Source organism: Bufo gargarizans, chromosome 10 (assembly GCF_014858855.1).
Source record: "Bufo gargarizans isolate SCDJY-AF-19 chromosome 10, ASM1485885v1, whole genome shotgun sequence".
NCBI classification, from domain to species: Eukaryota; Metazoa; Chordata; class Amphibia; order Anura; family Bufonidae; genus Bufo; species Bufo gargarizans.
The window spans coordinates 3,265,151-3,278,031 of record NC_058089.1 but is presented as its reverse complement, the minus strand read 5'-3'; the positions used below and the strand labels follow the sequence as shown (position 1 = coordinate 3,278,031).

At 48.5% G+C, this 12,881-nt stretch overlaps 1 protein-coding gene across 1 annotated transcript in view; it reads right to left on the bottom strand.

Moving 5' to 3' along the window:
- LOC122920716 overlaps positions 1-12,881 on the bottom strand; it is a 132,518-nt gene that overhangs the window by 82,428 nt on the left and 37,209 nt on the right. The window contains exons 2-3 of the mRNA XM_044270426.1: positions 11,561-11,706; positions 7,698-8,036 (exon numbers count right to left, since the gene is read on the bottom strand). Coding sequence (XP_044126361.1) covers positions 7,698-8,036; positions 11,561-11,706 — 485 coding nt within the window. The remainder of the gene's footprint in view (positions 1-7,697; positions 8,037-11,560; positions 11,707-12,881) is intronic.

The window sequence follows — 12,881 nt, the reverse complement described above, 5'->3', positions numbered from 1 at the left end:
GGACCACATCAATACTTATGTATCAAAATGATGACTGACTGTGCCTGGTGGATTTTATCATGGCCAATTTGTCCTTTTTTTTTTTGTGTGTGTATTTTTCTGTTTTTTGTTTTTTCTTCTGATTTCTTCCTTTTCCCTGTGGTCATGCTCCGCTTTGTCCCCTTTTTCGCAGCACCTTCCTTCCTGGCCGCGTCTGCGGCGCTTTGCAGTGAGTGATTTCCGGTGTTTGGCACGCAGTGTGTGTCTTGTGGGCATGCGCACCCTGCCGTTTCCGGTGGTTGGAACGCAGGATGCGCATGCCCGGCGGCGCACACTGTTGTGCGCCTTCTCTGTTTGCTGCCCATGTCGGAATTCATATGGGCAGCGATAAGCGTATATTCAAAGCGCATATTTTATATATCAAGTCTTCTTCCTCCCCCCATCCCTCCCACCGAATAGTTAAGTGGACGGTTGCCGCCCCCACGCCCCACTCTGCTGCCATGACACATGTTAGATTGATTGCCAATAATGATTGTCATGTGTATATATGTACCTATGTGCTATTCAGAAACAGGCACCCCTGAGGAAGCCAGCAGAGTCTGGCGATACGCGTTGGGCTTTTTCTGACCACCATGCATACCCCCTTCATGCTATACTAAATGATAAGTATTACAGCTTTCTAAAATTTGTTTCATTGTTGATGGATTACATGTATTTTTAGCTGTTGCTTATTTGCACATGTGGGGTATTGCTCATGCTTCTGTGGTGAGTCAGGGGGACATGTGTCTATATTCAGTACACATGACCCAGATTCATTGTATACAATGTTTTTAATTCATTTTCTGTTGTGTCTGTTGCTTTAAATAAATTTGATATTTTTATAGATGTGCGGCTATCATCTCGGTATTCTTTTCTTTTTTGTCTATCATATTGTGTATCCATACCGTGTGCCGGCACTCTTATTTTAATTCTGATGTGCCCCCGCTCTCCGCAATACACAGGGTCTCCGCAATCATTACATGTATGGCCAGCATTAGGAGTTTCTGCTATTCTCCTTATATTGAGCATACGGGTAATGAGATATTTTTTTCCGTTCAGCCTCTGGGCTGAAAGAAAAAATGAACGGCACAGATTTCTTCATTCGCATCGATCAATGTGCATGAAAAAATCTCTGCCAAAAAATGTGCAAAAAAAAAAAAAAAAGAGGGGAAAGGCGTCTGCCAGGACATAGGAGCTCCGCCCAACATCCAAACCCACTTAGCTCGTATGCCCTGGCAAACCCGATTCTCCATTCACATCAATTGATGTGAATGAATAAATCATTGCCAGAATTTATTTTATTTTTTATACAAAGTGTTTGCCAAAGCATATGAACACCGCCGCCTCCTCAGCTCATAAGCCTCGGCAAATGTATCTTTTTTACTGCAGAGTAGAAATCTCGTCTTGCAGCACCGCATACACCGACTTTGTGTAATTTGACAGCAGCGCAATGCTTCTATCAGAATGCACATCAGTGCTGCAGCTGGTCGATCGGTTGGTCCACCTGGAAGGTAAAAAAATAAAATAAAAAAAAAGACAGCGATAAATTTATTAACATCAACTTTTACAAACTTCATATAACATTTGAAACATTAACTTTTTTGCTTACCTGTGATTTTTTTTATTTATTTTTTTAACACCTTTAGAGGATAAACCTCTCCTTCCCCATGGGACAATGTGCAAAGTGCAAATCGCCCAGAGATGTGGCGAAGTACATTATGCACTTTGTCCCAGGTGAAAGGAGAGGTTTGTGGCAGCTGTGTGTGAATGGGCCCTAAGACCCCTGTGTGCCTGTCCTGTGTCACGCGATCCCTACACTAATAGTGTACCTGTGTGTGGTACTTGCGGAAACACTCCCCTATGCATAGGGCAGGCTGGTCAGGACAAAAAACGGTGGCGTCACGCCTCATTCCAGCCCTGCTACAGACATGACATCTTTTTCTTGGGGAACGGTGAGTTGGGGTACCAGGATAGACACTCGGGAAGTGTCTGCCATGTAGCCGGCTCACTACATCAGGGACTTAGGACACGGACCCTCCTGGATACAGGATTTCCGAAATCTTCCTGGAATTTAAGGAAGGATCCTGTTCTCCCAGCCTTACTGTAGAGAACAAAACTATTATACAGAGCCAATTGAATTAAATAAACAGACACCTTCATATACCAGTGTCTGGTGCGGCGGGACACTAAATATGGAGCCAACATCTGGTCATTGAAGTCCCATGCTGAGGATAAGGCCCAAAGATATTTTAAATTCGGAAACTGTGACAAGCCACATATCTTACAATAAAGGTGATTTGATGAGAAGCCCACTGCCTCACTGCCATCATTCACTGAGATTCTACACACGATCCTGGCCAGGGGGGAACCGCACAGGCAGGGGCGTACATAGAAATCATTGGGCCCCATAGCAAGAGTCTAAATAGGGCCCCCAGCCCCGCCCAATACCACCTTTTGCCCATCCCACTAACTGCCGCGCCTTTTTTTTCAGTGGATAGGGGATAACTTCAAACAACCAGACTACCCCTTTAAAGCGGGGTATACGGGGTGCAGGGTCAATGTATATAGGGTACAGCAGTGTATACGGGGTGCAGGGTCCATGTATACAGGTATATGGGGTACAGCAGTGTATACGGGGTGCAGGGTCCATGTAAACAGGTATATGGGGTACAGCAGTGTATACGGGGTGCAGTGTCCATGTAAACAGATATATGGGGTACAGCAGTGGATACGGGGTGCAGGGTCCATGTATACAGGTATATGGGGTACAGCAGTGGATACGGGGTGCAGGGTCCATGTATACAGGTATATGGGGTACAGCAGTGGATACGGGGTGCAGGGTCCATGTATACAGGTATATGAGGTACAGCAGTGTATACGGGGTGCAGGGTCCATGTATATAGGGTACAGCAGTGTATACTGGGTGCAGGGTCCATGTATACAGGTATATGGGGTACAGCAGTGTATACGGGGTGCAGGGTCCATGTATACAGGTATATGGGGTACAGCAGTGTATACGGGGTGCAGGGTCCATGTAAACAGGTATATGGGGTACAGCAGTGTATACGGGGTGCAGTGTCCATGTAAACAGATATATGGGGTACAGCAGTGGATACGGGGTGCAGGGTCCATGTATACAGGTATATGGGGTACAGCAGTGGATACGGGGTGCAGGGTCCATGTATACAGGTATATGGGGTACAGCAGTGGATACGGGGTGCAGGGTCCATGTATACAGGTATATGAGGTACAGCAGTGTATACGGGGTGCAGGGTCCATGTATATAGGGTACAGCAGTGTATACTGGGTGCAGGGTCCATGTATACAGGTATATGGGGTACAGCAGTGTATACGGGGTGCAGGGTCCATGTATACAGGTATATGGGGTACAGCAGTGTATACGGGGTGCAGGGTCCATGTAACAGGTATATGGGTACAGCAGTGTATACGGGGTGCAGGGTCCATGTATACAGGTATATGGGGTACAGCAGTGGATACGGGGTGCAGGGTCCATGTATACAGGTATATGAGGTACAGCAGTGTATACGGGGTGCAGGGTCCATGTATACAGGTATATGAGGTACAGCAGTGTATACGGGGTGCAGGGTCCATGTATACAGGTATATGAGGTACAGCAGTGTATACGGGGTGCAGGGTCCATGTATACAGGTATATGGGATACAGCAGTGTATACGGGGGGCAGGGTCCATGTATACAGGCATAGGAGGTACAGCAGTGTATATGGGGTGCAGGGTCCATGTATACAGGTATATGGGGTACAGCAGTGTATACGGGGTGCAGGGTCCATGTATACAGGTATATGGGGTACAGCAGTGTATACGGGGTGCAGGGTCCATGTATACAGGTATATGGGGTACAGCAGTGTATACGGGGTGCAGGGTCCATGTATACAGGTATATGGGGTACAGCAGTGTATACGGGGTGCAGGGTCCATGTATACAGGTATATGGGGTACAGCAGTGTATACGGGGTGCAGGGTCCATGTATACAGGTATATGGGGTACAGCAGTGTATACGGGGTGCAGGGTCCATGTATACAGGTATATGGGGTACAGCAGTGTATACGGGGTGCAGGGTCCATGTATACAGGTATATGGGGTACAGCAGTGTATACGGGGTGCAGGGTCCATGTATACAGGTATATGGGGTACAGCAGTGTATACGGAGTGCAGGGTCCATGTATACAGGTATATGGGGTACAGCAGTGTATACGGGGTGCAGGGTCCATGTATATGGGGTACAACTTGTGGCCCATAAAACTGTATACACTGACACTGCACCCTGTTTATACTGAATACACTGACCCTGCACCCCGTATACACAGTGCTGTACCCCACATAACTGTATACACTGACACTGCACCCCGTTTATACTGACTCTGCACCCCGTATACACAGTGCTGTACCCCACATAACTGTATACACTGATACTGCACTGTGTATACAGGGTGCAGGGTCAGTGTATACAGATGTTGTGCAGCACAGCCTACATGGCCAGAATGCTGTCCGCTCCTAGGCTCCGTCCCCCTCCTGCCCCACATTTCACTCCCAGCAGCCCCTGCCTCAGCCTTTACCTGCTGCTCTTCTGTGCAGTTGCCATCGCTCCTCCCAGCCTCTCCCCGATTGCCGCCGCCCGGGGCGCTGGCTGATGACGTAAGTGCAGAGAGGATGCTACGCGGGGGGGGGGGGGGGGGGGGGGGGGAATAACATATTAACTATGATTTTCCAAATAACTTTCTGTGCAGAGTAGACGGAGGGGGCGGGGCCTTCCGTGCACTCCGGGCCCCCCTGTGCTGCGGGCCCCATAGCAACGGCGTGTTCTGCCTATTGGCGGTACGCCACTGGTCACAGGTGTTTTATGCTTCTCCTGCTGACGACCCCCCAGTGAAGTAAGTGCCTCACTGGATGTTTCCCATCCATTTTATCTTTTATTCCTTGTTTTTAACCCTTTGTTTTTAATCTCCTGCTGATACCGCTAGCAGAAATTGAACTTCATCTGTCTATCGGTTGCAATCGACTTTGTACTTTTTAAATATACCTTGTACTTTTATTTGATTTTATAATATGTTGGTACTATACCACCAGGATACTACATTATTTACCCACTCATAGTTTGGTTTGGCGCTTTTTGTACGTTTCCCCACCCCCCTTGGTCATTTGAACTTCCGTTCAATTGACCTTTTCACCCCCTTGTGTATTTCATTTCCACCGGTAAGGCTGGGCATAGAAGCTTTCCGGATTGGCGGTTATATACTGTGTGGCATAGCTGTTGGTTTCTGCCACAACAAGTCAGAGATCCGCGGTGAAGAACAGCTCAAAAAACTCAAGGGCTGATCCTAAATGAGCTGTCTCCATGCGAACTACAGACTGGGCGGTGAAAGGGGGCAATACGGGTGTGGCGGAAGCAGGGGATTGCCAATTTGGGTTTGCCAGCACCTCTGGGAGACTAAGGGTTCTATGGGCCTGTGAACGTGGTGGCAGCGACGGGGGAATTATTGCACGTGCCACCGTACCAGCTTGAACTGCCCTTCTGGTGCTCGCCACCTCACCAGGGAATACGGCAGTGCTGGTAGAAGGTCTAGGATGTGCTGCGCTGCTGGTGTATGCCGCACCATAAACAAGATCAGCGCTAGCACCACTCTGCTGCAAATGAGGCTCATCACGCAGGGTATGCAGAACCCTGACATGGGGTCGGGTACGCCTGACCGTAGCAGGGACCTCTACCTCGTCATCTTCGCTAGCGGTTAGAGTGCCACTGCTGTCTACAGGTTCATATTCTGAACCACTGGATTCAGCAGGTGAGGCGTCCCCATCGCTTTCATCCATCAGGGCCAGAATCCTGTAGGCCTCTTCAGCGGAATACCCCTTTGACATTTTGGGTTCACTAAATTTAGGGGGTATTCCTCAGACTACCCAGGAAAAAGAGCAAACCTGCCTAGTAAGAAAGGAGTGCGTGCGAAGTAAAGCTGCGATCGCTAATAAAGATCCACAAAGCTCAAAAGGGATCTTTATAGCGCCGCAGCGATTTTACGGTGTTTTTGCAGCGATCAGAAAAAAAAAATTCTGTCACTGCGGTGGGGCGGACTGAACGCAAGTGTGCGCACAAGATCAGGCCTGATCAGGTGAACACTGCGTTTTTTGTAGAGCCTAAGGTGACCCTAATGTACTGATATAGATCTGATTGCGATCAGTCTTCATCACTTACAGATACTATATAGTACTAGTGCTGATTAGCGACAGCGATGATGCTTATTAGCGACTAATCAGTGACTGCGGTGCGGTGGGCGCTAACTACCTAGCAAGTAGCTAACTACCTGGCGGTGATGAGGGACCCTTACAGGGGGGTGATCAATGACTGGGGGGTGATCAGGGAGTCGGGAGTCTATATGGGGTGATCAGGGGTTAATAAGTGACGGGGGGGGGTGTAATGTGTGTGTGGTGCTTGGTGTTACTTACAGAGCTGCCTGTGTCCTCTGGTGGTCGATCCAAGCAAAAGGGACACCAGAGGAGCAGGTAGCAGGTATATCAGATGCCATTTACAAAATAGCGTCTGACATACTCATATCATTGGTTATTTGAAGAATCTACAGCCTGTCAGCCAATGATCAGCGCTGGCAGGCTGTAGTTCAACTTGTTTACTATGCAATCTTGTGAATGTGCGTTCACAGGAAATCTCAGGTCTAACGAGATGACGCCAATAGGCGTCACCGAGACCTGAGAGTGCCGCCGCACTGACGCCTATCTGCGTTAGTGTGACGGCAAGCGGTTAAAGGCGCCTCCTCCAACTGTATTATTCTGTGTACTGGACTTCGGATTACATTTTACAGACTTTGCTTGATTGCCTCCTGCTCCGATTTCTGCCTTCGTACCCCGATTATGCTTCCATCTAATCAGCCTCTGGCCTCCTAGCATCCAATGGGTGTATCGTGTTACCTGGAGGTCAGTCCCGTAGATTTACACTCAGGTCCCGATTCCCTCGTGTTCCAATTCCCCTCTGGGGTAACACCTGGTACACCCCTCGGGAAAGTCTCTCCTCACCATCAGAGGTATCATGTTAAAGACGAGGGGTGTACTCAGACATCGTCCTCAGAGGGAGTTGGTCACGTGGGACAGCAAGTTCTCACCCGCTGGTCATTACACTGCCTTTAATTCCATCCAAGAGGCACAGCTCAGCAGGTACAATGTTAAAACCATAATAGTTCTAATTTATGGTCAATGGGACAAGCAATCAGAAGAGCACCCCTATAACAAATAAATATCGCTGTGTCCAGAAATATCTGAACTATTAAAATATAAAAATAGTCTTCTCCCTTAGACGCCTTCACAGAAATGTATGAACCATGCTATAGACGTCATGAACAGCTTGCATTTTTACAATATGGGGCACTGCTTTATGCTTTTTCTGAAATGTAGTGCATGGACTTCTACACGAGGGCGTGCACTGCTTATACCTGCTGTAGTGCCGCCATTGTAGCTACTTCACCCCGTACATTCCACTCCAATAACCACATGATAATAATGGCAGCGCTGTAATTTTTCCAAATTCACCCTCGTAGTTCTGACTCACCCGACACCACCGCCTGGGCGACTCACCCGACACAGCCGCCTGGGCGACTCACCCGACACCTGTGCGACTCACCCGACACCTGTGCGACTCACCCGACACCTCCAGAGTGCTTTTCCCTTCGTTGTAGTCCGGGATCACTATAACCGTACAGATGTATTCTCCATCGTCACTGAACTGCACCCGCGAGATGTGAAGTGCGGCATTTCCACTCTGGATTTCGCTCTCCTCCTCCATATAGTATCCGGCTCTGAAGATCTGCGGTCGTCCGGGTATATACTGGAACACTTCAGTCCTATTTCCATTCTGTGATTTCATCCACTGCACATTCATACCTCTCCCAGGAATAAAGTCTGAAAACTCACAGGGGATTGTCACATTCTCATCTCTCATGGCCGAGATAAGTGGCGCCTTCGTCGTGACGATCAGACCATCTGAAGAAATAAGAAGAGAATAGTGTCTCTGGAAACTGAATATTTGAGGTCAGCAAACACACGAGCGGGGTCTCACACCCCAACCTACCCCCTCCCAGAAGATGGTGGAGGGCGTGAGTAACAGAACAGGGGAGGCTATAATGTATTGGTGGCCCTGAAAAGACCGGGTCAATAATATAGGGGTCAGACGCTGTTCACACTCCTATAAGGATGGAAATCATTGAATCAAGATCACCCCTCAGTTGCCTTTATAGATTTATGTCTAAAGTCAAAGGTAGAAAGTTTAGTAAGACGGGTCCATAAGGAGCAGGGCCCGTGCTATTACTGCCACACTTCCTAAATACAAGGGTCATATCAGAGGACCCTTCAACTCCAATATCAAATTGGCAATGAGTGAAGTGCTCTTGTCCATCACCACTGCCGATTTACTACATTTCTGGCAAAAAAAACTCATAAATTTCATTGTTATAGAACATATTTTTCACCCCATAAGACACAACTAGGGTTCAGAGGAGGAAAATATGAAAAAAAAATCATCAGACCTCAGCTAAGATCTTACTGTGTTGATCCAGAGAAAAGGAAATCTGTTATGAAATGGATGTCAAACCCATCTTGGAGGCAAAACTCCTTCCCAATGCCAAATTTGGCAAATAGAATAAACCCACCCTTCTCCAGAATCTAGACGTACAGTATGTATGATTATTAAACCCGAGCATCCAGCCCATCCTGAACCATCAGAATCTCCTGGCAGACACCTCCATAGTCTCACTGCTCTTACAGTACAGAGTCCATAGTCTCACTGCTCTTACGGTATAGAGTCCATAGTCTCACCGCTCTTACAGTACAGAGTCCATAGTCTCACTGCTATTACAGTAAAGAGTCCATAGTCTCACTGCTCTTACAGTAAAGAGTCCATAGTCTCACTGCTCTTACAGTAAAGAGTCCATAGTCTCACTGCTCTTACAGTAAAGAGTCCATAGTCTCACTGCTCTTACAGTAAAGAGTCCATAGTCTCACTGCTCTTACAGTAAAGAGTCCATAGTCTCACTGCTCTTACAGTAAAGAGTCCATAGTCTCACTGCTCTTACAGTAAAGAGTCCATAGTCTCACTGCTCTTACAGTAAAGAGTCCATAGTCTCACCGCTCTTACAGTAAAGAGTCCATAGTCTCACCGCTCTTACAGTATAGAGTCCATAGTCTCACCGCTCTTACAGTAAAGAGTCCATAGTCTCACCGCTCTTACAGTAAAGAGTCCATAGTCTCACTGCTCTTACAGTATAGAGTCCATAGTCTCACTGCTCTTACAGTAAAGAGTCCCATTGTCTCACCGCTCTTACAGTAAAGAGTCCATAGTCTCACTGCTCTTACAGTATAGAGTCCATAGTCTCACTGGTCTTACAGTATAGAGTCCATAGTCTCACTGCTCTTACAGTATAGAGTCCATAGTCTCACTGGTCTTACAGTATAGAGTCCATAGTCTCACTGCTCTTACAGTATAGAGTCCATAGTCTCACTGCTCTTACAGTAAAGAGTCCATAGTCTCACTGCTCTTACAGTATAGAGTCCATAGTCTCACTGCTCTCTTACAGTAAAGAGTCCCATAGTCTCACTGCTCTTACAGTAAAGAGTCCCATTGTCTCGCTGCTCTTACAGTAGAGTCCCATAGTCTCACTGCTCTTACAGTAGATAGGGTTGTTGCGGGTATCAAAATATTGATACCCAATTGATACGATACCGGGATTTGACATTTATCGATAATAGGCTGCCCTACTGCGCAGCCTAGGATCGGAGAACATACCGCACGCTGCTGTCAGCGCGCTCATGTCCCCCCAGCAGCACAGAGGAGGAGTCACTCTCTCTCTCCCCCCTGTGCCGCTGCCTCCAATAAGACAGGGGGGAGTAGGGCGGGCGCGCTGCGCCAATGATGGCCCTTTTCTTGGGTCTGGACTTTGTTAACTAAGTAGCAGGACATGTAGAGCGGCGCGCAGAGATCTCCCTGCAGTTACTATTATATCCGTTCGCCCGCTGTGTCCCCCGTTACCGTCTCCCGCGCTGTATGCCAATTACTACTATCGGAACGCCAGGGAGGAGACATCAGCTTCTCTCCCTGGGCGACTCCTTCTCCATGGCAGTAGCGCTGTCCAATCGCAGCGCAGAACGCCACAGGGAGAAGGAGACATTTTGGGTTCACTAAATTTAGGGGGTATTCCTCTGAGACTACCCAGGAAAAAGAGCAAACCTGCCTGGTAGAAAGGAGTGCTTGCGAAATAAAGCTGCGATCGCTAATAAAGATCCAGAAAGCTCAAAAGGGATCTTTATAGCGCCGCAGCGATTTTACGGTGCTTTTGCAGTGATCAGAAAAAAAAAATTCTGTCACTGCGGTGGGGCAGACTGAACGCAAGGGTGCGCACAAGATCAGGCCTGATCAGGTGAACACTGCGTTTTTTGTAGAGCCTAAGGTGACCCTAATGTACTGATATAGATCTGATGCGATCAGTCTTGATCACTTACAGATACTATATAGTACTAGTGCTGATAAGCGACAGCGATGACGCTTATTAGCGACTAATCAGTGACTGCGGTGCGGCAGCATTAAAATGAGGAGTAAAAGGCTTCATAAATGACCCCCAATGTGTCTTCCAGTGTCCGCATGTTCACTGCGTGGGGGAAGAACGATACGTGGTTTTGGTGGGTGGTGACCGGTCAGTTAGTCTCCAGGACCTACAGTGGAGGAGCGGCTCCTTGAATCAAGATGGCGGCAATGCCAGAGAGCCAAGAGACCCCGAGATGTCACACCAAACATATGCAGCATGCTCAATCATAACCCACAGATATACACCCCGATCAGCCGCAACCCACAGATATACACCCCGATCAGCCACAACCCAGATATACACCCCGATCAGCCGCAACCCACAGATATACACCCCGATCAGCCGCAACCCACAGATATACACCCCGATCAGCCGCAACCCACAGATATACACCCCGATCAGCCGCAACCCACAGATATACACCCCGATCAGCCGCAACCCACAGATATACATGTGACAGGGCTTGGTCTCCCTGGTATGAGGAGCTGTTAGTCCCTGTGTCCTGCAGGAGTTCAGAGGGAGATGTGCGGCCTCTGTGTCTTCCTGCTCGGACAGTGTGGAGACAGGACCAGGAATGGAGCGAAGCATGGACTTCATCATGGACATCAGGGGAGGTCGGAGCTGGCAGGTGAACTATCAGGACCAGGAGGCAGGGAGTTGGGTGATGGTTGCTGGGTGTACTGGAGGTTCAGGGGCTGAGCTGAGGCCAGATCCTGGGACCATGTGTGATCGTCTCCTGGTCGGGGAGACGAGCAGAGGCCAGACCCTGAGCTATCCGGTAATATTACCACAGACAGGAGCACTTACCGCTGCCATACACAATCTACAGCCTGGAAGGGCGGTGACCCGGAGCGGAGCTCCCTGCCTGCTAAGTACTAGGAATCGGCAAACTGACACTTACCTGACATCACTCCTACCCCGGAGACCTACCTGCAGTCAGCACTGCCATTAGCAGTGAGTAGAGGACGGTTGTGAGCTCCGACATGTTCTCCTCAGCCCTGAGGCCAGGAGCCTCCACCCTGATCTGTAATGGCGCCGCTCCGGCCTCGCTCTGTACTTTCACTTTCACCTCAGAACTTCAGAAGAAGGAAACTCAAGACTGACATCTACTGGTGTATACTGACACTGCACCCTGTACACTGACACTACACCCTGTACACAGACACTACACCCTGTACACTGACACTGCACCCTGTACACTGACACTGCACCCTGTACACAGACACTACACCCTGTACACAGACACTACACCCTGTACACAGACACTACACCCTGTACACAGACACTACACCCTGTACACAGACACTACACCCTGTATACTGACACTACACCCTGTACACAGACACTACACCCTGTACACTGACACTACACACTGTACACTGACACTACACACTGTATAATGACACTACACACTGTATAATGACACTACACCCTGTACACTGACACTGCACCCTGTACACAGACCCTACACCCTGTACACTGACACTGCACCCTGTACACTGACACTTCACCCTGTACACAGACCCTACACCCTGTACACTGACACTGCACCCTGTACACAGACCCTACACCCTGTACACTGACACTGCACCCTGTACACTGACACTGCACCCTGTACACAGACACTACACCCTGTACACTGACACTGCACCCTGTACACTGACACTGCACCCTGTACACTGACACTACATCCTGTACACTGACACTACACCCTATACACTGACACTACACCCTGTACACTGACACTACACCCTGTACACTGACACTGCACCCTGTACACTGACACTACACCCTGTACACTGACACTGCACCCTGTACACTGACACTACACCCTGTATACTGACACTACATCCTGTACACTGACACTACATCCTGTACACTGACACTACACCCTGTACACTGACACTACACCCTATACACTGACACTACACCCTGTACACTGACACTACACCCTGTACACTGACACTACACTCTGTATACTGACATTACACCCTGTATACTGACACTACACCCTGTATACTGACACTACAGTCTGTACACTGACACTACACCCTGTATACTGACACTACATCCTGTACAGGATGTAGTGTCAGTGTACAGGATGTAGTGTCAGTGTACACTGACACTACACCCTATACACTGACACTACATCCTGTACACTGACACTACACCCTATACACTGACACTACACCCTATACACTGACACTACACCCTGTACACTGACACTACATCCTGTACACTGACACTACAC